The sequence below is a fragment of the Nyctereutes procyonoides genome, unplaced genomic scaffold (genome assembly GCF_905146905.1).
Source record: "Nyctereutes procyonoides isolate TBG_1078 unplaced genomic scaffold, NYPRO_anot_genome, whole genome shotgun sequence".
NCBI classification, from domain to species: domain Eukaryota; kingdom Metazoa; phylum Chordata; class Mammalia; order Carnivora; family Canidae; genus Nyctereutes; species Nyctereutes procyonoides.
Window position 1 is genome coordinate 2,464,092 of NW_026575028.1, and position 25,096 is coordinate 2,489,187.

General features: G+C 46.3%; 2 protein-coding genes across 7 annotated transcripts in view; one reads left to right on the forward strand and one right to left on the reverse strand.

The window, feature by feature from the left end:
• The window catches only part of WNT5B (Wnt family member 5B), a 109,388-nt gene that overhangs the window by 38,484 nt on the left and 45,808 nt on the right, over nt 1-25,096 (reverse strand). The window lies entirely within an intron of this gene.
• On the forward strand, nt 12,655-17,091 carry FBXL14 (F-box and leucine rich repeat protein 14). Its single transcript, XM_055315329.1, has one exon. The coding sequence runs from the start codon at nt 13,434-13,436 to the stop codon at nt 14,634-14,636; it is 1,203 nt and encodes a 400-aa protein (XP_055171304.1). The 5' UTR covers nt 12,655-13,433; the 3' UTR covers nt 14,637-17,091.

A 25,096-nucleotide genomic window follows, 5' to 3' on the forward strand; every position in this document is an offset into this window, starting at 1 on the left:
GGGCAGAAAGAAGCACAGCCTTAGGCTATGGAGAAGCAGGAAAGTGAGGCTTCCACTCCAGGGCACTGAGAGCCTGCAACACAGCCAGCCTGTTGGCCCCCGTCTGGGCTCACCACCCTTGGAAAAGGGAATTAAAACTGGCCAAGAGGGATCCCTGGGTGGCGCAGCGGTTTGGCGCCTGCCTTTGGCCCAGGGCACGATCCTGGAGACCCAGGATCGAATCCCACGTCGGGCTCCCGGTGCATGGAGCCTGCTTCTCCCTCTGCCTGTGTCTCTGCCTCTCTCTCTGTGTGTGACTATCATAAATAAATAAAAAAAAAAATTAAAAAAAAAGATTTATTTAAAAAAAAAAAAACTGGCCAAGAATATTCCTTCTCCACTCCCACTTCAGCCTTCACCCCTGAAGCTCTGGAGAGAGCTCTGGGTGGGGTCACTGCGCCATCCCACAAATACAAAATGCTACTTGATGAAGGCTGCACTTGAGAGCAGCTTCCTTCCCAGGCCTCTCCTCCGGAATGCCTGTCTTTCCTGCCTCCCCTTCCTCCTGGCCCAGCCCAGGGCCGCTGGTCTTTAGTTATTTCCCGTAGTGCAGTAGTGCAGTGTGTCTTCCTTTCTTCACAGCCTGCTGCTCTCTTCTTGCCCCAGGCCTCCCTCCTTTTCTCTCAGCCCAGGCCTTCTGTGCCCACATCTCCTCCAAGTCCTGCTCAGGGAGTCTCATTTGGAAGAAGCACAACATTGACATTGAGTGGGCTGTTCAGTGGAGAAAGGGCTACTGGGGAAGTAACCACTAGAGGGTGACATAATTACACACAAGTGCACTCTTTGGGGACAATAAAAGGTCAGAGCCAGCCAGGCATCAACAGTGGGTCTGGAGGTACAAGATGGATGATCAGTGTATCTACCCACAGCATGCACGCACACGTGGACTTGCACATGCTCTCTCTCTCTCTCTCTCTCTCTCTCTCTCTCTCACCACACACACACACACACACATACACACACACACACACACACACAAATACTGACCTACCTTGGCTAGCAAATCAACCAGGGTCTTCAAGTGTTTTGCATGGAAGCCACACCTGGCCCCTGGCCCAATGCTGCTCATGGTACAGTCACTATTTCAGTCACTGCTAACCATTGTTTTCATGGACCTCTCCGTCTTTGATGTCATATAGAAACTGCATCCTAGGAGAACCTGGGTGGCTCAGTGGTTGAGCATCTGCCTTTGGCTCAGGGCGTGATCCTGGAGTCCTGGGATTAAGTCCCGCATCGGGCTCCCCACAGGGAGCCTGGTTCTCCCTCTGCCTGTGTCTCTGCCTCTCTGTGTGTCTCATGAATGAATAAATAAAATAAGAAAGAAAGAAAGAAAGAAAGAAAGAAAGAAAGAAAGAAAGAAAGAAAGAAAGAAGAAAGAAAGAAAGAAAGAAAGAAAGAAAGAAAGAAAGAAAGAAAGAAAGAAAGAAAGAAAGAAACTGCATCCTAGCAGGACAGAACAATAAACCTATACTGAAGGCAGCAAGCATAGTGACTTTGAATGTGGTCTCCAGATCTAGACTAAGTTCAAATTCTAGTTCTGCTAGCTGTTTGGTCTTGAGCAAGTCACTTCTCTGTGTCATAGCTTCTTCGCCTGTAAAATGGGAACCTTCTCCATAGGTGGTACAGGTTGCAAGGTGGTACAGGTTGCAACTTTGCAACAAGTTGTTGCAAAGAACAAATAAGTCCTTATATGTAGGGATCCCTGGGTGGCGCAGCGGTTTGGCGCCTACCTTTGGCCCAGGGCGCGATCCTGGAGACCCGGGATCGAGTCCCACATCGGGCTCCCGGTGCATGGAGCCTGCTTCTGTCTCTGCCTGTCTCTCTCTCTCTGTGACTATCATAAATAAATAAAAATTTTTAAAAAGTCCTTATATGTAAAGACCTTAAAGGAAAGGCTAATATATAATAAATGCTTTGTAAATAGTAGCTATTTTTATGATGGTCAGGAACTGTACTAGGAGGTTACACACGTTACCCCATCCAACTCTCCCCAAACTCCCAAGATACAAAAATCACTAGTCTTGTTTCACAGACAAGAAAACCGAGGCCCTAGCTGGTTAAATAACTTGTCCAAAGTCACGGAGCTAGTAAGTTAGAGTCAAGATTTTAAACCAGAATCTGATTACAAAACTTATATTCTTTTCACTCTAGCACTGGGGGAAAAATGCAGTCATCATGAGCTTATGATCTAAAAGATAAAAGATGAATGGGGGTGGGGTGGCTGGGTGGCTCAGTCAGTTAAGGGGTAAAGCATCTACCTTCATGATCAGGTCATGATCCTAGGGTCCTGGGAGCATGATCTTGAGGTCCTGGGATGGACCTGCTTCTCCCTCTCCCTGCCCCCTGCTCGTGCTCTCTCTATCTTCTCTCTCTCAAATATTTAAATTAATAATAATAAAAAAAAGATGAATGGGGGAACGTAGTTTTTTCTATATTATTTTTTTTCTTACTAAAAAGGGAGAGCCTTTAATTTAATAGAAGTTTTAAAGCAGGAGAAAGAAAACTGGGTAGTTGGCAGTTGCTCACCAGTGGTCATTGATGCCTGTGACCAGTGGTCATTGGGATCACCTGTGATCTCAGGTCAGCAGCATCAACATCACCTGGGAACTTGCTAGAAATGCCAATCCTTGGCCCCACCCCAGACCTTCTGACTCAGAAGCCTTCACAGGCCTTCTGATGCACGCAAGTTTGAGAACAATTGCTCTGAGCAAAAGTGTGAGAATTGGTCATGAAAACATACTTTAAGGAAACAAGTTGGCGGAAGAGGAGTCTGGGACTCTTGGTGGCTGAATGGAACATGCTGCTCTTCCTGACTTTGGGGAGAGAAAACAAGGTGCAGAGAGATAGATGGCTTGCCCTAACTGAAAAATCAGTTTATTATACTCTTGCTATGTTTCTGCTCCTTTAACCTGCACGTTTCTTGAAAACAGGAAATAACATCAAAAAAATGTTGAACTGGGATCCCTGGGTGGCGCAGCGGTTTGGCGCCTGCCTTTGGCCCAGGGCGCGATCCTGGAGACCCCGGATCGAATCCCACGTCGGGCTCTCGGTGCGTGGAGCCTGCTTCTCCCTCTGCCTGTGTCTCTGCCTCTCTCTCTGTGTGACTATCATAAATAAATAAACATTTAAAAAAAAAATGTTGAACTGTCAGCAAATGTATATCTATACAACTTGGAGGCGCACACCTGTGTGGGGCTCCCCCCCACCAGTGCATTTATCAAAGAAAAAATTAGCATTTATTAGATGTCTCCGATGTGCCAGGTTCTACACTAGGCCCTTCCTTTTCTGTGGATTTCCCTCCCCCAGGGAATTTGCACAACAGTTCGTGAACAGGAATTACTTTCATTTTATAGATGAGGAAATTGAAGCTCAAAGAATTTCAGTCACTTTGCCGGAGGCCATGTGTCTATAATGGGAGAGCCAGGATTGCAATTCACGACTTCAGACTCGGAGCCTGGTGGAGATTGAGCTCACGATGCTGCCTTGGGAACAGAGGCGATCTAAGGAGCCCCCATGTCACAAGCACTCAAGGAAGACACACACGGAAGCCAGAACTCTGAATGGCTGCTCTCCTCCTTCCCTGCCTGAATGTGCACCTTCAGACTCTACCTGTCAGCAATGAATTGGGCAAATGAGGAGAAAGATAGCCAATTAAGAACATTTTTTTCCAAGGCAATCTGGTTTGTAAAAACAGTAGCAAAGTCCAAGCCATGAACTCAAATTTTCTGACTTCAGATACTGAATTCCAATTCCAGATACATAAGAATTAAAGTTTCCTTGTTCTTAAAGGGAAAAAAAAAGCCAAAACTTCTTTGAAAAGGTGATTTGTTTAAGTTAACCTAACCGACGCCTCAAGATGGAAAAACCATAACAAAGTATGACAATGTAGGGCTGCTATTACAGAGTTCTTATTATTTTTCTCTAAACAAGTAAGGAAACACTGTTCTCTAAATAAGTTTCCACCCTATGTAACGACCTTTCTCCATCAACACTACTTATAAATTCTAGGCTTCCCTATGGTGACCCTGTAAACTGAAACATTTTCTTTTTGTCACTCTGGTGGCCTTTGGAACATCAGCAAACACACCACAGCAGGTACTCTCCAGCTCATTGCTTGGTCCTAAATATTTTTCTTTGCTTTTTCTGTTTTCTTTCTTTCTTTCTTTCTTTCTTTCTTTCTTTTTTTTTTTAAAGATTTTATTTATTCATTCATGAGAGACACAGAGAGAGAGGCAGAGACACAGACAGAGGGAGAAACAGGCTCTTTCCTGAACAGGGAACCCGATGTGGGACTTGATCCCAAGACCCTGAGATTAGGACCTGAGCCAAAGGTACATGCTCAATCACTGAGCCACCCAGGTGCCCTGGTCCTAAATCCTTAAATGCAAAACACCACTTCAACATCTTTGTCTACTACAAAGCACCAAGTAGTGCACAAAAGTTGTTTTAATGCTTCCTGAACTCCTGACTGATTAAAAATCTACCTTGTTAGGTGTTCACTGCCCTGATAATAGCTGTATAGACAACACAATTTATTTATTTGTTTGTTGTTTGTTTGTTTATTTATTTATTTATTTATTTAAGAGTTACTATATCTATCTGCTTTGTCACAAGTTCTAAGGTTTATGTTAATATTAACAAATATACCTGATATTTGAGATCACTCTATCAAAGTATTTCTAATACTTTGGTTAGGTGTCTGATAATATGAAAACGTACATTAGAGTTAATGCTCAAAAGTTGCAAATTACAGATTACCAAGGGCAAACCTTTTCCAAAAAAGGAGTAGGGAGTGACCATTCGGGGAGTGATCGTTAGTAGCACCCTCTTTCACTCTCATGAGTTTTTCCAACTCGGACAGCAAAGTGCACAGTCATGGGGCACCTCGATGGCTTAGTGGTTGAGCATCTGCATTTCGCTTGGTCATGATCCCAGGGTCCTGGGATCGAGTCCTACATCAGGCTCCATGCAGGGAGCCTGCTTCTCTCTCTACCCATGTCTCTGCCTGTGTGTCTGTCATGAATAAATAAATAAATCTTAAAAAGAAAAAAAAGTGCACAGTTGCTCTCTGTGGGTGGCTGCCAGAGCGTGGAGGGTGTCCTGAAGGCCTGGGCACACTGCAGAGAACAAGGTGGTGCCCCGCCACCTGCCCACCCCAGATGCTGCACTCAGCACCTCCACTACCTGCGAATCTTTCCACCTAGTCCAGTGGTCGCCAAGTCCTCCTTCTGGTGCTTTGTGTCTTTGCCGAAGATGATGAAGAAGTCATCAGGGGAAACTGTCCAAGTGTGGACAGGTGTTGGAGGAATCCCCCCTGGCAGGTTTGGAACTTTGGGGCGGCAACATTAGGACTCTGAAGCACCACCCATATACAACATGTGCTGGGAGTATTGGTGCCTGAATGCTGTCATCCAGTGCTACCCAGATGTGGGCGCTGCCCCAGTGCCCACTCCATCCAGATCATGAAGGTGGAGGAGACTGCAGCCAGCAAGTGCCACCAACCACCACTTCCAGATCAAGTCCCTGCAGCTCCCCACATCCTGGGGCACCACACAAGCCACACTTTACCACCAAGAGGCCCAACGCTTTCTTTTTATTTTTATTTATTTTAAATATTTTATTTATTTATTCATAAGAGACATAGAGAGAGGCAGAGACATAGGCAGAGGGAGAAGCAGGCTCCCCACTGTGAGCCTGATGTTGGATCCCAGGACCCGGGGATCATAACTTAAGCCGAAGGCAGACAGTCAACACTGAGCCACTCAGGTGTCCCCCAACACCTTTTAGATGCAGAGTTTCTCTGTCCCAGGCCCACCCAAATAAACTCCTTGGGAAACACCCTCTCCTCCTCCCCCAAAAATAATAAAAATAAAAAAATAAAGTGCACAGTCAGCCTAATGAGAGGGCTCTAGCTACCCAGACCCCAGGCCCTTATTTTTATTGTGGTAGTTAAAGCCCATGTTTACAGGATTTAGCAGACTAATGATTTGGGAAGAGTAAACAAATATTTCAGGGTATTCCTGACAATTTGTTGATAGGAGAACAATTATTACCTCTATTTTTCCTTTTATTTACATCTTTTATTTCAAAATTTTTGTTCTAGTTAAATATTCTCATTTTTAATTATGGTGAGATACATATAATGTAAAATTCACCATCTTAACTATTTTTGAGCATATAATTCAGTAGCGTTAAGTATATTCACATTGTACAATAAATCTTCAGAACTTTCCATCTTGCAAAAATGAAACTATATCCAAATAAACAACTCCTATTTCTTCTTCCCTCAGGCCTTTGGGAAACAACCATTCTACTTTCTGTTTCTTTGACTTTGATTATTCTACATATTTCATATGAGTGAAATCATACAGTATTTGTCTTTTTGTGACTGGCTTGTTTCACTTAGCATTACATCCTGAAGATTCCTCCATGTGGTAGCCTGTGACCAGAATTTCCTTCTTTTTTAAAGTTCAGTAATATTCCATTGCATGTGTATACCCCATTTTGCTTACCCAGTCATCATCGAAGGACACTTGGGTTGCTTCCACATTTCAGCTATTGTAAATAATGCTATGAAGATGGGTATACAAATATATCTTTGAGACCCTACTTTAATTTGGGGGGATATAAACCCAGAAGTAGAATTTCTGGATCATACACGTGGTAGTTCTACTTTTAATCTTTTTTTTAAAAAAAAAAAAGATTTTATTTATTTGAGAGAGAGAGCACAGGCAGGGGAAGCAGTAGAGGGAGACAGAGAAGCAGCCTCCCCGCAGAGCAGGGAGCCTGATGCAGGACTCCATCCCAGGACTCTGGACTGGGACCAGGACCTCAGCCAAAAGCGGATGCTTAACCAACTGAGCCACCTGGCGCCCCTATTTTTAAGTTTCTGAGTACCCATCATACTTTCGCACAGGGGTTGAACCATTTTACATTCCCACCAACAGTAGTATGTCAGTGTTAGAATCTCCCTGTATTTTCACAACACTTGCTATTTCCTGTTTTATGAACAGCAGCTATCCTAAGAGATGTGAGATGCTCTCATATTGTGCTTTTAATTTGCATTTCCCTAACAATTCCTGGTGTTTAGCATCTGCTCATATGCTTGTTGTCCATTTGTATATTTTCTTTGGAGAAATATCTATTCAAGTCCTTTGCCCATTGTAAAATCAGGGTATTTGTTCCTTTGCTACTGCCTGAATCTTTTTTTTTTTTAAGATTTTATTTATTTATTCATGAGAGACACGCAGAGAGAGGCAGAGACACAGGCAGAGGGAGAAGCAGGCTCCATGCAGGGAGCCCGGTGTGGAAACTCGATCCTGGGATTCCGGGACTCCAGATCGCGCCCCAAGCTGAAGGTAGACACTCAATCACTGAGCCACCCAGGTGTCCCCTGCTTAAATCTTTTATTTGCAATCCGTGAATTATGTCCTCACCTTTCTTATCTTTAACATTCTCTAACAGAGAGGTGCCTCATGGTATTCTCTAGTTTAGTAATACTAGGAATAGAGAGAATGTTGCTGCCAAGAAATCTTGAAGTTGGAAAGGTACCATTTTATAAACATCAGAGATCCATTGTTTTGGTTGTCCAGACTCTTGGAGAAGTTTTGATATGCATGAAATCTTTCATAAAGCTATTATGTTATTACTGCTCTCATTCATTTCAGTACAAAAATATTTACAGAGTGCCTACTACATAGTAGACATTGTGTCATGGATACCTTAGAGTTAACAGAAAAAAAACCACGAAAAACATTTTAACTCCTTTGATAATAATAATACCTACCAGCTAGACTCTAGGTCACTAATTTTGGATTTTTTTAATTTTAAGATTTTATTTATTTATTTGACAGAGAGAGAGAGAGAGAGAGAGGGAGAGAGAAAACATAAGCAGGGGGAGCAGAAGGCAGAGGGAGAGGGAGAGGGAGAAGCAGACTCCCTGCAAAGCAGAGAGCCCTCTGCAGGACTCCATCCCAGGACCCTGGGACCATGACCTGAGCTGAAGGCAGACGCTTAATCGACTGAGCCACCCAGGGGCTCCAGATCTATATATTTTTTTGAATGAGTTTAAAAAGCTACAGAAGAGTCTGATCTTTCCTGCCAGATCTTTCCTCTCTGAATGAGGAAGTATACACACCCTTAAGTAAGCTTGATATTTGGGTTGGGCCTCTCAATTTTCCCAGGCCTCACCCAGGTGAAAAACACACTCTATCTGAAAATCTAGTTCCCTTAAAATTCTTGGTAAGGCTTTGGAGAGATTCCCTATATAAGGCTATCATTTCTGCTTCTCTACAGAGGCTCACTCTGAAAAAAAAACTTCTTTCTGGTTGCAACTTGTTGAATCATATTCAAAAGTCTCAACAAGTCCTTAAAATATGAACACTCAGTGTCACCAGTAGCAGGGGTTGCCTGCCTCTCGTCTCACAGTTGAAGCCCCAGGAACTAGAGTGAGAAGCCAGGACCATGTTCCAAGGCAAGCTGATGATGGCTCTCGACTACCACAGCCCTGCTGGCTTCAACTGTAAAGATGAACCAGAATTTAGAAACTTTATTGTTTGGCTTGAAGACCAGAAAAATCAGACACTACAAGATTTAAGGCAGAGGGATTTTAAGAAACATCCACAGTAGTGACTGGCCCAAGTTCTTTGAAAAGTATCTTAGAGATGCTAACTGTCCTTTCAAGATTCAAGGTCGACAAGAAACAATTAATTGGCTTCTTGGTTTAGCTGTTAGACTTCAGTCTGGAGATGATGCTGAGAAATAAAAGGACTTGGTACGTGATAATAATCAAAATGGCAATGTAGAGGCATTCATCAATTTGGATGTAAATAATCCTGTTTTAAAGATTTTATTTATTTACTCATAAGAGACTCAGAGGGAGACATAGAAACACAGGCAGAGGGAGAAGCAGACTTCCCTGGGGAGCCCGATGCGGGACTCAATCCCAGGATCCCGGAATCACATCCTGAGCCAAAGGCATATGCTCAACCACTGAGCCATGCTGGTGCCCCAATAATCCTGATTTTAAGGCTGGTCTAATGGCTTTGGCTAAGCTTCTTCAGGTTAATGTCAGGATGATTACCTAGTAATGTTTAAGGCAAATTGTATTTTGGTCTAGGATGCAGTTACCAAAGCAAATCAAACAAGAGGGTTTGCCTATGGCTTTAGACAAACATGTTCTTGGTTTTGACACAGCAGATGCAGTTCTTAATGAAGCTGCTCAAATTCTGTGATTCCTGCACATAGAAGAGCTCAGAGAACTACAGACAAAAATTCACGAAGCCGTAGTAGCTGTTCAGACAGTAACTGCAGACCCAAAGACAGATCACAGACTGGGGAATATTTTAGGATTTCAGCTTCGTACCTATTTAGTACAATTGGGAACCAAGCATGATCTGGCATGTGTTCAGAAATCAAATGTCACATTTTTGAGGGAAGAATCCCAGAAAATCAACTACATTCTAGGGATTTACCATAATTGTTTTTCTTTAATAAAGTCCAGGGAAGCGGTGGGGTGGGATAGGGTGGGAAATGAACAGCTATCCTCAGGATTTTCTACATTGGTGCACATTTTTTTTTCAGGTAATTAATGTCTCTGCTCCATAATACCCTCCATCTATTTTTGTGTCCCAGATCTGAACCTAAACGAAAACCCCCAAGAAGCCACTGCATGTGAAAATACTCTTAATCTCTGGCCGGCCTTAGGAAAAATCCATAAATTCCAAGGTTGAGAAGACAGCAGGACCCATCTAAGCTCATGGTCTTCTAGAGTGTTACTAATCATATAAAGACCCCTGAAAATTATCCAGTCAAATCGCCCTAGTGTCACATGAGGAAACTGAGAGCCAGCAAGGGGACACATTTTCTCAAGGCCATACAAAGTCACCATGTCTCCAGACAGCACAGGGCTCCTTTGATGCCACACTTCTTTTTCTCACTAATGTTCATTTTCGAGATGCCTCTTGATGTTTATTTTCCTATTTATTGAACGTGGAAACAATCATATTACTGGAAATCCTTGAAATATGTTTGAATGTCTTTTTTTAAGATTTTATTTATTTATTCATGAGACACACACACACACACACACAGAGAGAGAGAGAGAGAGAGAGAGAGAGAGAGAGAGGCTGAGACACAGGCAAAGGGAGAAGCAGGCTCCATGCAGGGAGCCTGACATGGGACTCGATCCCAGGTCTCCAGGATCACACCCTGGGCGGAAGGCGCTAAACCGCTGAGCCACCCGGGCTGCCCATGTTTGAATGTCTTAAACAAAAGGCTCTGTATTAATAAAATTCTAGAGTTCAACCCAAGAAAAAGTTTTGATAAAACTAGGATCAAGTGGTCAACTTCTAGAGAAGGTGTTTCTGGGCATCTTAGAGAAGGTGTTTCTGGGCATCTCTGAATGTCTCTTCAGACTTGAGCTGAGAACAACAGCCTGTCTAGTGGAAGAAAACCATTAAGTTCTTTTCTTGAGGTCATGCTCCCAAGTCTACAAATACACTCCCCTCTGCCCCATGTGTGGTCTAGCACTTTGTTTTGTGTTCAGCAGGATTAAGGTGTTTGGGATTCATACTTTGACATCAATACAAACACATCCACATCCACAAATCAACAACCAAAAAAAGTGACTTTCATGTAGAGTTTAAGGTAAAAGTTTAGGCAGAAGTGACTGAGATAAATATAAGGCCAGATACACGTTAGGAGAAGAGTATTAGCTCAGGTATGGCCAGGAATTGGGACATCTTATTGCCACAGCACATCTGGATCATCTAGGTGACTAACAGTACGGTCTATTATTTCAGAAAGGTTATAAAAATCTATGGGCCTCATATCATGTGTAATATGGGTGGGGTAGCAAACCTGTAAAAATTTTTGCTTCTGTATTTCCTGATTTAGGAACAGGAGAGGTAGGTGGATGAGGTCTGAAATACATTAGGCCTGTTAGTGAATCTGTAGTACTTGGTCTAGTATTGGTCTCTTGGGCAAAGAGAAGTGGCCAAAAGTTCATCTCACATACTGAATATGGAACCCATTCAAAATCTTGCTTAGGTCCTCAACGAGTCAATGAGACCATTTTCCTTTTCTGATAAATACATCAGGTTGTCCTATATCAAGTTATACGAACCCATGAGTTCATTAAAAATACAGAAGGTTAGGCCGCCTGGGTGGCTCAGTGGTTGAGCATCTGCCTTTGGCTCAAGGCATGATCCCGGAGTCCTGGGATCAAGTCCGACATCAGGCTCCCTGCGTGGAGCCTGCTTCTCTCTCTGCCTCTCATGAATAAATAAAATCTTAAAAAAAAAATACAGAGGGTCATTTTCTCTGACCCAAAGATTCTTGGTTTGGGGAGAGTTAAAGGGAAATGCTGAAATCCTATCTGTGTAGGCACTGAAGAACCACATTCTAAAAGAGAGCAGTGCCCTGGTTCCATAAAACACGGTTAACAAACCAACAGATGTTTGCTTGCAGCGCCTTAAACCAAGTCCAGCAGTCATGGTATTTTATTTAAAAAGTATCTTTGGGGCACCTGGGTGGCTCAGTAGTTGAGCCCCTGCCTTGGGCTCAGGTCGTGATCCCAGGGTCCTGGGATGGAGTACCCCATTGGGCTCCCTGGGAAAGCCTGTTTCTCCAACTGCCTATGTCTCTCATGAATAAATAAAATTCTAAGTATCCTTTTGTTAAATACATATATATATATATAACATACATACATATATATATATATATATATGTACAGCTGATCAGTAGAACTGTGCATACAATTTATATTTAATCCAAGAGGCTGGTGAGGGAAAAAAATCCTCAAGCCAGGCTGAGGGAGGGCTGCTCTCTTCTAAGCGCAGAGCAGGCTGAGAGATGCGAGGGCAGCCGAGGCGCTCCCGACAGTTCCCAACAAAGTGCGGAAGTGCAGGGAAGTTTTGATGCACAAAGTACCCCCGCGGAGCCTGGAAACAAGCAGAAGATGCTGGAAGGCAGCAGTGATGGGTCATGCTAGAATGAGGGCTAGGGAGGGTCGGTGTTAAAGTAGGTCGTGAGGAAGAAGGCCGAGTTTCTCCGTGATTGGAGGCACAAGACCGGTGAGGAGGGGGGCAGCCCCGCTGGGGAGCGCCGAGGGTGTGCCGAGACCAGCTACGCGGCGAGCGGGAGGGACGACTGGGAGCCTCCGCGCCGGGAGGCGGGTCTGGCAGGGCTGATGAGGGAGAGGGTGGGAGCAAGGCTCAGGGAGGGCCGGGTAACCCCAGGGGAAGGCTGCGCGGACGTCAGCAGCGACGGCGAGAAGGGCTGGGCTGGGCCGGGGCGTGCCCAGAGAGGGACCGGCTCCCCCGCGCGGGCGGCGGGCGGCGGGCGGCGGGCGGCGGCGGAGGGCGCGGAAGCCTGCTGACAGCCGCTCCCCCGCGGCGCCCACAGGGTTAACCGCCCCGCGCTCCGACCGGGAGGAACTCGGTTTCCAGGGCAACGGCTCCGCCAGTTCCGGCAGCGCAGGCTCGTACCATCGCGCGGGCGCGCGCGGGGGAGCGCGGCGGGAGGGGCCGCGCGGAGGGCCGGGGGCGCGGGGTCCGGCCCGACCCGACCGCACGTGCGCCCGCCCGCCCGGCCCGGCGCCGAGCCGCGCTCCCGCCGCCGCGTGCCCCGCGTGCCCCGCGTGCCCCGGGCCCGGGCCGGCAGCTCCCACCCGTCCGCGGACGGCGGGGGGGGGGTGCGAGGAGCGTGCGCCCGGTGGCCCGGATTGGCCTCCGGGTCCCCCCGCCTGGGCGGCGGAGTGCGGGCGGCCCGGGCTGGGAGGTTTGAAAAGCGGGCGAGAGACAAAGGCAGCAGGAAGCCTGCTCGGCGCCCGGAGCCCGAGCCCGCAGCCCCCGGGGCCCCCCGGAGCAGCGGCGGCGGCGGAGGGAGGCAGAGGATGCGGCAGGGGGCGTGGGAGCGGCGGCGGGAGCGCGGCGGGCGGAGCGGGCGGAGCGGGCGGAGCGGCGCGGCCCGAGCGCGGCGCGCTTAGACCCCAGGCGGCGGCGTTGGCGGCGGCGTTGGCGGCGGCGGCGGCGTTGGCGTTGGCGTTGGCGGCGGCGGCGGCCCGGCCGGGCTCGGGAGTGAGTGAGAGGGCGCCTTCCCCGCCCGGGATGTGAGGACCGAGCGGAGCCCGGGGCGGGGGGAGGGAAGGGAAGGGAGGCGACGCCGGCAGGAAGGAAGGAAGCGCGGACGGACCCGGAGGAGGAGCGGCGGCGGCGGCGGCGGCCGGAGCCGGAAGGCGGGGAGGGGCCGGCCGTTGGGCCCGAGGCGGCGGCGGCGGCGGCGGCAGCGCAGCGGCGGCGGCCGGGCGGACCGCTCGTGTCGCCTCTCGGGACAGGAGCGGCGGGGCCCGCGCCTCCTCCCCCCGGCGCCGCGGAGGGGGGAGGAGGAAGATGGAGACCCACATCTCGTGCTTGTTCCCCGAGCTGCTGGCCATGATCTTCGGCTACCTGGACGTCCGGGATAAGGGGCGCGCGGCGCAGGTGTGCACGGCCTGGCGGGACGCCGCCTACCACAAGTCGGTGTGGCGGGGGGTGGAGGCCAAGCTGCACCTGCGCCGGGCCAACCCGTCGCTGTTCCCCAGCCTGCAGGCCCGGGGCATCCGCCGCGTGCAGATCCTGAGCCTCCGCCGCAGCCTCAGCTACGTGATCCAGGGCATGGCCAACATCGAGAGCCTCAACCTCAGCGGCTGCTACAACCTCACCGACAACGGGCTGGGCCACGCGTTTGTGCAGGAGATCGGCTCCTTGCGCGCCCTCAACCTGAGCCTCTGCAAGCAGATCACCGACAGCAGCCTGGGCCGCATCGCCCAGTATCTCAAGGGCCTGGAGGTGCTGGAGCTGGGGGGCTGCAGCAACATCACCAACACCGGCCTCCTGCTCATCGCCTGGGGCCTGCAGCGCCTCAAGAGCCTCAACCTCCGCAGCTGCCGCCACCTGTCGGACGTGGGCATCGGGCACCTGGCCGGCATGACGCGCAGCGCGGCCGAGGGCTGCCTGGGCCTGGAGCAGCTCACGCTGCAGGACTGCCAGAAGCTCACGGACCTTTCCCTAAAGCACATCTCGCGGGGGCTGACGGGCCTGAGGCTCCTAAACCTCAGCTTCTGCGGGGGCATCTCAGACGCGGGTCTCCTGCACCTGTCGCACATGGGCAGCCTGCGCAGCCTCAACCTGCGCTCCTGCGATAACATCAGTGACACGGGCATCATGCATCTGGCCATGGGCAGCCTGCGCCTCTCCGGGCTGGATGTGTCCTTCTGTGACAAAGTGGGGGACCAGAGCCTGGCTTACATCGCCCAGGGCCTGGACGGCCTCAAGTCCCTGTCCCTCTGCTCCTGCCACATCAGCGACGATGGCATCAACCGCATGGTGCGGCAGATGCATGGGCTGCGCACGCTCAACATCGGACAGTGCGTGCGTATCACAGACAAGGGCCTGGAGCTGATCGCTGAGCACCTGAGCCAACTCACCGGCATAGACCTGTATGGCTGCACCCGCATCACCAAGCGCGGTCTGGAGCGCATCACGCAGCTGCCCTGCCTGAAGGTACTCAACCTGGGACTCTGGCAGATGACGGACAGTGAGAAGGTCAGGTGAGGGCAGCAGCACCTGCTCCCCTTGTCCCTCCCCGTTCATCCTCCGGTCACCACCACGCCCCATCCCCCTCACTCGCTCGACATGCACACTTACACACAACACAGATCATTGTAGTGGATGAGATGGGGGCAGTGACACGAAGCCTCGGGCTCTCTTTTTCTCCCTCTTCTGGCACCTCGGGCCTCACTACACGCCCATTCCCCTGGCATCTGGGGTTCCTCTGCTACCCCGACCTTACTCCCCTCCCTCTCTTCCTGAGGGCGGAGATGGATTCAGCTACTTACCCACCCAACTCCTTTCTGCAGGGGGATGGAGGACTGTTTGAGCTACTGTATCCTCACTGCTGTGCATTTGGAAATGGGGGAGGGGGCGGGGAGTGACTAGTCCTTAAAACCCTGGGGAGTTGAGGAAAATGTCTGCCTTCACTTAAGCTTTCATTTGAATACTGTGATCTGGTTTTTATTTTGAAATGTATAAAGAGCAAACCCAACTACCACGGCCTTTTCACCCTTCTTCCTTCCACTTTGTAACTAATCCCAGGCTCTTCTCATCACTTCTCCTACAGTACTCTGCTACTCACGCGCATTTCCTTTTAATTGTCTTTTTCAAGTTTTTATTTTTTTGAAGAAATTTGAAATCACGGTCCTTTTTTTTCTGCTGAATATAGTCTATATATTATATATATATAAATTATATATATATATACATATATATATATGTCTGGCTACCTCGTTTTAGTTTACTTTTTTCTCTGAAGCCCTGGAATTCTACAAGAGAGATATTTTGAGACTGAAACATTTTTGTGCCTAGACTGGAAAGATGCCCATTGGGTTTGTACGTCTTTTTTGTTTTGGCTTCTTCCCAAACCCCATCCATCCAGTATATCCCACTTGCACATTCTGGCTATAATTTTTTTTTCTCCTTGCCCATTGGGATTTGAGGGCCCAACGGTGTTCGTAAATTTTGACTTAATTTAGAGCACAAATGTGTGGAAGAAACGAGAATTGAACTTTTGTTTGTTTGAGATGCAGATTGTGTCTTGAAAATGATTATTATATATGCAAATCCTGCCCTACCCTCACCCTCTTCCAATTTTCCCCACAAAAAGGTCACATGGTGAGGCTTCCTGTTGGAAGCAGAAGAGCAGAGTTGGCCTACGGAGCCCCAGGGGCTGTAACGTGAAGGGGAGGAGACTGAAACTCTTGTCTTATCTCTGTTAATAAAATGGGTGTTTGTGGGTTTTACAAAAATCAGTTTCTAAATGGAGGAATAGATGGCTTTCTTTATTTTGGTGGGGGTTGGGACTTGTGGCTTTAAAAAAAAATCGCTTTTGAGTAGGATGTATATTTTTGTTGGAGTTTTTGTTTGTTTATTTTTTTAGAATCCTCCACTGCAACAAGAGAGACCATGGAGTTAAAGAAACCCAGAGACCTTTATCAATTAATTGTACTGTTTGTGAATTTGTATAAATAATAACAAAGATCCTCTTAAAACGTTTATATTCTTACAGTAAAAGGTTAAACTGATATTTATATAATAAAAGAGGAAATATGAAGTATGTTTTTGAAAAAAAAAACAAACAAAAAACCTTGTATTTGTGAATTATTTTGAAGGCAGTGTGTGTTTGGGTACATGCCAAAGTCGGAGGTGCTGTTTGTGTACTCTAAGAGGAAATAAGGTATAGAGTTCAGTGCATCCTAGGTGGTGTAAGTAAGCTCACAGTTAAAAATTTATTCTGTAAGAGATTTACTACTGACATCTAAATGTTGTGTTTCTAGAAATGTGACTGGACTGGAGACTTATATAATTTTTGGTTTTGAACTGTCAACAACATGGGAATTTAAAGAAATGGAACTTTTAAAAACCTAGATCTGTAAGAGTCACAATTTCCCCAGGGTGGAAATGAGATCTAGGGGTCCTGTTGAATAATGGGGTCATGAGATGTGGAAGTGGGGAAGAAAAGATGGGTTGCTTTCCACTTTGAGTGGGTGTGGGGAGGATGTGAAATGGTGAAGAGTGGAGGGAACTGAAGCCATTGTTCAGAAAAGTTAAAAGAACGCTGTACGCTGTCCTTGCCTGCTCGCTTACTTTGCTCAGTCATGCATGCTGAATCTCACAGTGTGAGTGAGGGTCCTGGTAGAAAGGAGGAAGGCAGTTCAGCCCCTCTTTTTAACATTCTCCTCCAGGCCCCGCGGTATTTAAGCACTTTCCTGGGGGATGGGGAGGTTGGCCAGAAGTTCTTGCACATTTGCATTTTAAGCACTTCCAGCACTGAAGCTTGCCACTCGGGTCCACTCTGGTGTGAGGGTTCTTAGACTGAATTCGGGGCACATAAATGAATACCAACAATTCTAGCAAAGAGTTCCCTTTGATAGACAATAACTAAATGATCAACGCCCTGTGGTTGGGCTGCGGAAGTGGCAGGGTATAAATGCTCCAACATTAGAGTAATTCACATTCACGTTCCTGGTTTCACATAGGTCTTAGTTTCTGAGATTTTTTTTTTTTTTTTTTTTTTTTTTACCAAAAACAACAACAAATACAGATCCCAGCAAGAGCTAGTAAAGGGTATAAAACTTTCCTGCAAAGACACCTCTTTCCAGGAAGAGAGCTAGAACCCAAGTTTCTCTTGGGGTAGGATTGTTTTGTAAAATTTCCAAGCTTTCTGCTTGAGCATATCACAAAAGCTACATTGTTCCTTTTTGGAGAGCCATCACAATTGGGTCTAATTGAGCCTGACACTAGATCCATCTTCCTTTTCTTGGGGGAGGGTGTGGATCTCTTTATTCCCTCTTAGGTTACAGTGCTTATTGCCTGGAAAAAAAAAAAAAGAAAATGTGTGAACCCTAGTAAGTCGGGATTTGGAATTAGGGTCAGCTTTCTAATTTAGCATTTGACACTATAACGAATGAAGGCTCCACAAGCTGTAAGTTCTTAGACTTTTTCTTCCTCCAAAAGACTGCATGACTGTACAGATTCAGTCAATAAAAATTTGAGCACCTCCTAAGTCTCAGACTCTGCTCACATTCCTCACTTTCATACAAAAAAATAAGGGTTTTCCACTTTGTTTTTTGTTTTTTTGTTTTTTTGTTTTTTTTTTTTACTTGAAAGGCTAAATATAAGCTTGACTAAAGGTCAGTAAATTAATGTTTAAAGGTTAAGGTCACGGGCCTACTGTTCTCAACCTTGAATTGGGTATACTTAATATATCTGGAGTGTCTCTGGAAACCATGAATAAACCATTTATTTTCATCAGCCAAGGTTAACTGTTTATCTCTCAACCTTTGTGGATGGAAAGAAATGAATGTGTTGAGAACCCATGGTATGCTTTGCATGGTATCTGTAAATTTCTTTTAGTCCTCAAAACAGCCTGTTGAAACAGGTATCCTGATTTCCAGATAAGGCATACTGCTTGCCTTAAATCACCCAGCCACTAACTGAGGGAAACCAGGATGCAAAGCAGGACCAGTTCCAAAGTCCAGCTCCCTTCTGTTCTCTGAGAAAGTTCAGTTACTGATCATACCTTGAGTCCCAGTAAGGTGACTTCACAGAAATGAGTGGTATCTGTCTGATCACAGTGCAGACAAGCTCAGGCCACAGGGCACTAACTCTTAAAGGGAATATGGGTGGATCCGATCTCCACCATACCTATTGGAATGGAAAGAAATGCTTTTAAAGACTAAAAGCACCAAAGAAAATGACTTGATATTTTTGTGAGTGCTACAAAAGTTAAAAGGCACTTCAGGGCAGTTTTTAGAGTGGCAGAAAAAAAAACTGGTGCAGGTATTTGCTGACACTTCAGAAGTGAAAAACCATTTCAAAATGGGAACTTGGTGTAAACTTTCTCACCTAGAGGTAATAAACCTCCTAGGAACTGTTTGGGGTGGGGTGGGGAAAGGGCTCCACACATCTTTCCTTTCTGAGTTTCACTGGGCAGTAGCCCTTAAAGTCTGTCTGGAAAAGATTATAAATGCAATGGTGGGGTTCAGACGGTTTCTGCGGTCCCCTAACGGCCCTGACAGGCCTCCGGCTACAAATGCTGGGCAGTGTTGCATGATTCTCCCTGCTGTGGTCTCCCTCCTGCGGGACTTCTCAGTCCTAAAGAGCGGAGGGACACCCGATTCACCTCACATTTGGCAACGGGGATAAGGATGCTTGCCTGACTTACAGCATGTCTTTCAATAGTTAGGAGAATTCAAATTCTTTCATGATTCAAATCAATGACAAAGATCTGAAAAAGCAAATGTTTCTTTTTTTTTTATTGGAGTCTCCTTTTAGGTAAGAACTTTCTTCTAAAAAATGACACTTGAGATGTAAATTGAAGCATGGCCTCTCCCCTAAATCCTGCTGGTTGCCTGCAGTGCTTACTAGATAGACGCTGGTCTTGGAATAAGCAGAACCTTTTTCACTTTTGACTTAGAAAATGTGAACTCACATGTTCAAAGGGGAAAAGGTAGTGGCCCCCAGGGACCACTGTATTTCCAAAGCACAAGAACCTCTTGATTAAAAGATCAGATTTGTAAAACAAAACCAGGACTTCATGCAGCTTCTGACAAACCTCTCTTGTCAGTCCCCTGAAAGGGTGGGCCCCTGGCCTCTGCTGATGGCTGCCCTGCTGCCAAGGGGGAGGATATATGGGAAGTCACCCAGTGGTCCTCTCCCTGTTGCCCTTCCTTGCAGCTCACCTCATTCCCTTTTCAGGTCATTCTATCCCTTTAGTAGAGGGCAAGACCTAAATTTTGTGCCCCTCCGAGCCCCTGTGGATGGAAGGGTGAAACTTTTTTATTTTTTAAAGATTTTACGTATTTATTCATGAGAAAGAAAGAGAGAGGCAGAGACACAGGCAGAGGGAGAAGCAGGTTCCATGAAGGGAGCCCGATGGGGGACTCGATCCCGGAACTCCGGGATCACGCCCTGGGCCGAAGGCAGGCACTACACCGCTGAGCCACCCAGACGTCCCTATTTTATTTTTTTAAAGATTCTATTTATTTATTCATGAGAGACACAGACTGAGAGAAAGAGGCAGAGACACAGGCAGAAGAAGAAGCAGGTTCCATGCAGGGAGCCTGATGCCGGAGTGGATCCCGGGACTCCAGGATCATGCCTGGGGCCGAAGGCAGGCACCAAACCGCTGAGCCACCTGGGGATCCCCAAGGGTGAAACTTTATGATGAACTAATTCAGAGTACAGGATTCTACACTGGAAAGCTATGTTCAAACACAGTTCTTTGCGTAGTCTACGTCTCTCATTTTTGTTCAAATATAGCAAGTTAAAATATTTTGCAAAGTGGTATCAAACAGATAAGACATTCATATTTGGATCATTGCCAACCATTAATCATTGAGAACTTAGCAAAGGTAAGTGCACAGTTAGAATAAGAACGTGTACTCTTAGGTCTTGGATAGAAGATGAATTATTTCTAGACAGTGAGTAAATTTAAATGTCCACAAATGATCAGTTTCAGTCTTTTCCTCTTTTCCAGGGATTGCTCTGATTTTGCCTGGTGGAGTTGCTGTGCTAACCCAGCACACTTGGTACTATGTAAAGTCGAGTCTTCCAGGTGCAAGTAAGCTTGAGATCTTAACTGTGCAGCCCTAGCGTGGGCTCTGCTAAACATCCCTGCAAATAAAACAAATAGAAGTGGGAATTCCTATTCTTGCTGTTTGTTAACCCAGAAAAGCTCACATTATTTTCTTAAAAAAGGAAGACAGGTTTTTATTCTCTCATTCCTCTTCGACTTTTACTTGTTTAAAGGACAAATGCCACATATGCTTGTAAGTTTGCTTTTATTTGTGATGGTGGAAAATAGTGTCAGTTACAAAGAAAGAATAATGAGGTCCTTCTGCAGCAGCAAAGAAGCCTGTGAGACAGTGTTAGGGACATGAATGCAATCTGCTGGAAGAATTTAGGCATGACTTAGTGTTCAGTTTCTGTCTCAAGATGTCTGTTTTCACAAATCTCATTGATACCGTACATTTAATTTTATAAATGGGGAAAGAGGCTTGACAAGCTGGAAAGGTTTTGCCTGGGTGATGTGAGGAGCGCATATCAGAACAATGACTGCTTCAGAGTTTAATGACCACATCAGAAGGTGATAAACATGCAGGTAGTTCTTTGATCTTTCCCTGAGACACTGCAAAATACCACCCTGACCCCTTGGCTTCAGAAAGGTGCTAATAAACCAGAGCCTATCTTCACTGGGAATAGGAAAAACACCCCAAGAGCTGAAAGTTACTATTTAATATGCATTACATTATGCAAACTTTAGATACGTTTTGCAAACATTCTGTATAGGCTTATCCAAGAAGCCAAAAAACTAGTGCAATTTGGTGAATGGGCTACAGGGTACTGAAGTAGCTAGCAGTGTCAAACCTGTCACCTGTTGTCCTCCAGGGACTTGAGCCAGTTTCTAAAGCACTGCTTTGTCACAAATAGTGATGCAAAGTACGAGTGTTGTAAGTCTGTGCTTGCAATAGTCTCAAACCTAAGGACTTTTGCGTGTTCAGTGCACTGCAAATGTCTGCTGCACAATCCTTGTAAAGTAGAATCGGGTTGCCCCATCACCAGCTATTCTTCTTCATTCAAAGGTAAAAAGGCTTGACTTAACAGATGCGTTAGTTACAAATCCATCTTGTCCAGAAAGACTACACGGGTCTAATTTGTTAATATCAGGCATGCTGTTCATGTTGATTACTCCTCAATGTAAGCAATCAACAATCCAGAAGCATGGGGCTCAGCATACAGCTCTCTGTTCAATAATTACTCCTGCTATCATGGATTGGAGTCACTGGAATCCGACTGTGGGAAAATTGTTCTTTGAGACCAGATTAACTTTTTATAAATAGCACAAGATAACTCAACATGGCTTGGAAAGTACTGTTTTCCTCATCTGAAAATAATATGAAAACACTTACAAACATCCATGATATTTCTCTTTAGGAAAGCCTTACCCTAACCTGGCATTTTTATGTACACATTTCTGTAGAACAGCTTACCTGCTACCATTTTGCTTTTTGAGGCATGATCACGACTTTCATGGGAGGAACCGAAAAAATTGTCACAGTACTCTTAGAATCTTTAGTAAAATCACTGAGGCTAAAATTGGATAGATGGATAAAATAAGGGAGGAATTGCAGCAGTTAACCCCTTCAAATTCTTAATGTCCTTACATGGAAGATAACTAATTTGTACCTTCCATTTTTACTTTAGTGTTTTAAACCTTAGCTTCATAGCTCAAAAGCTCACTGCCCAGAACAAAAAAAAAAACAAAAACAAAAACAAAAAAAAAACAGTAGGCAGTAGGTGTGTCCCTAAGCAAACAATATGGAAATGACAAAATTAAAGTGACAATTTCTAGCTCTTCTAGTTCATTTCAAATGCGCACAATTTAGAGAGTTTCAGGAATCTGTAAAAATGGTATGGTCAGGTTCTCTGATCTCCAAAGCTTTATCAGGCTCACAGCTTGCAGAGAAGGTCTCCATATTCTCGGAGTCTGGAATAGCCCAACTGGCTCTTTCAGTCCTAGCTGACATCTCTGCCCTTGAGCCAGATGCCCTGCTATTGTGCTAAGTGTCAACTGGCGACAATCAGAACAGTGTGGTCCAAAGGAAGACAGCTGCCCTATCGTTTTTCCACACATAAGGGTCTAAATGTTGGTGGAATCACAAGAGGAACTGCAGAAATTCACTTGAGTAAATACGACACAGGATTTAGCAGCAAGCAGCCTGTCTCATTGCTGCTTACTTTAGAAGTAAGAATGTGTAGGGGCGCCAGGCTGGCTCAGTCTGAAGAGCATGCGACTCGGGGTCGTGAATTCAAGCTCCATGTTGGGTGTAGAGATTACTTAAATAAAAAAACTTAGGGGGGATCCCTGGGTAGCTCAGCGGTTTAGTGTCTGCCTTTGGCCCAAGGTGTGATCCTGGAGTCCTGGGATCAAGTCCCACATCAGGCTCCCTGTATGGAGCCTCCTCCCTCTGCCTGTGTCTCTGCCTCTCTCTCTCTGTGTCTCTCATGAATAAATAAAATCTTAACAACAACAACAAAAAAACTTAGGAAAAAAAAACTTAGGAAAAATGTATATATGCAAGTTAGGAGACAGAAGTCAAGCAGGGGTGAAAAATCAATTTTGACTCCTAGATTGTTCTCTTTCCCATCCCCACAGAAACCCAAACCAGCACACTTTTCCCACTGACACAAGATTGGCCCTCCCTCCCCATTGTGATGTAGCTAAGAGTCAGGTCTAGCTAGGAGCCCGACCTTGTGTTTTTCTTTCCCTTAAGTTGGCGAAGATGACCTTACGATCCACCATAAGGCAGAAAAAGAAAGTATGGTTAATGTAAACAATGGAAGTTTGTTTTCTAATGTGAAAGGTGGAAACTGGAAAGATGATTATCCACAGAGTCTGCAAGCCCTCTGTTTTGTCAGCAGGCGGCAGCATTGCCTGCAAATTGGAGACGATTTACAGTGGGGCGCCCAGACCGCCTCCCCTCTGACAAATGCCCTCCGGTCACCTCACACACCACCTTCCCCCAACCCAAAGAATTTCCCCAGGGTCTGAGAGTTGACAAACAAGGAATCGCGTGTTGCCAAAAAAGATGAAATCTAATTTTACGACATCATATAAACTATTTGAAGGTGCCCAGGTGTGCAGCACTTTGTTTTCCAAGCAAGGTAACAGATGTGACTTCACAAAGCTTCTCTAATGTAGCTCCCAGTGAGTGATTTGCTTCTGGAGGCTGTGGGAATCAAACATCAATTTCTAATTTTTCTTAAAGACTTTTTTTTTTTTAATTTACTGATTTGAGAGAGAGTGTGCTTGAGCACCAGTGAAGGGGGAGGAGCAGAGGAAGAGGGACAAGCAATCTCCCCGCCAAGCAGGGAGCCTGACGTGGGCCTCAATCCCGGGACCCCAAGATCATGACCTGAGCAGAAGTCAGATGTGTCACGGACTGAGCCACCCAGATGCCCCTCTTAAAGACCAACTTGTACAAATCCTGTTACATTGCCATATTTGGGAATTTTGGGAGAAGAAATGGGGTGGAATTTTACAATCATATGTGGAGATAGTTTTAATAGCAAGAGTCAAAGTGCTGGCTTTTTTATTGTCAAAAAAAAAGAGCACATCATCTGTAATGAAAAATTCTGGAAAGCCTTTGGGGAAAAATAAAAATATTTTAAAATTTTTAATTAGGAGTACCTATTTTTTATTATTTTATTATAAAATGGGCATCTTTATTGCCCAGATGAAGACATCTTCATAAAATCTAAAGAGGTCTATGAAATTGAAAACGTTTAAGAGCTTGACAGAGAAGTAAGGTTGCTCATGTATCTAAATTCCTCCTGTGGAAAATGGACACTAGAGAAAGGTAGGAGAAATTAAAACAAAGAGAACTTCTAAGCCAACTTGGCCCAATTCCAGAAAATGCCACAATAGGGGACAGGCTGAGGGCAGGCAAGGCCTCGGGGCTCTTGCCCTCTCTGAGCTCAATAGTCAGGCTTCCCGGGATCACCGTGTGGGTCTGAAGAGCCGTTGGCACAGCCACGAAATGAAAATCTGGAAGGTGGAAGGTGAACAGCCCCTATGGCTCCTTCCACCTGGCTGTAGTCACTGGATGAGGCATAGCTTTATTAGCTCAGTAATACAGAGGTCATCACTGGTTAGAGAATGAGAGAAAAGAAAGGAAAACCTTCTGGAACTCAGGGCTCAGCCAGAAAGCAAATGACCACTCCCGGCACCATTCATAAAAGTCTTAGAAAAGCAGAGAACCTTCCCAGGTGGCTCTATGGACATCGTAGCTCAAATATGCCCCTGTTGGTGACGGTACCAAATAAAGATTCAAGGACAGCAGCCCAAGCAGGGAAAGGAGGTTGCAGTGGCAGGAAGAGGAAGCATGTATCACTCCATGCGCAGCTGAGGAGGAGAAAACACAGGGCATGCCAGGCTGGAGGAGACAGATGACAGGGCACCAAGTGAGGGAGGGCATGAACTATTCAACCACCAGCAGCTCCTCCAGATGGTGGGGGTGCCTCATTAGAAGGAACCAGGAGGGCTGCCCCTTGATTGGCAGCCCCCAGGAACAGTTCTCCTGAGCTAGCACACATCCGCAAGAAGACGGGCCCTCCTCTTTCTTTGGTTGTCTGATGTGACTTGAGGCAGAACTACCCAGTCGCGGGCCACCAAGCTGGCCTTGAGGTGAGTCATGCCTGAGGACGTGAATGGAAGGTGACTGTCCTGCCCAGACACGTAGCTGCTGGGCTGCCCCCCTCCGCAGCCATCCTGTCTGTAGGTCTCTAGCCCCTGCGGCAGGCAGGACTCGCATTTCCTTCTAGCCACCATCCTGGTTTTGCAGGGAAAACAAGCCAGGATTGACAGTGTGGCTAGGGAGACACAGAAAAGAGGTGTTTCCAAGGCCACAGTGCAGCCACAGCCCTCGCGCAGGCCCTGCAGGCGACAGCCAGCC

Coding starts and splice junctions, on each gene's coding strand:
- FBXL14 (XM_055315329.1), top strand. CDS start 13,434: ATGGAGACCCACATCTCGTGCTTGTTCCCCGAGCTGCTGGCCATGATC.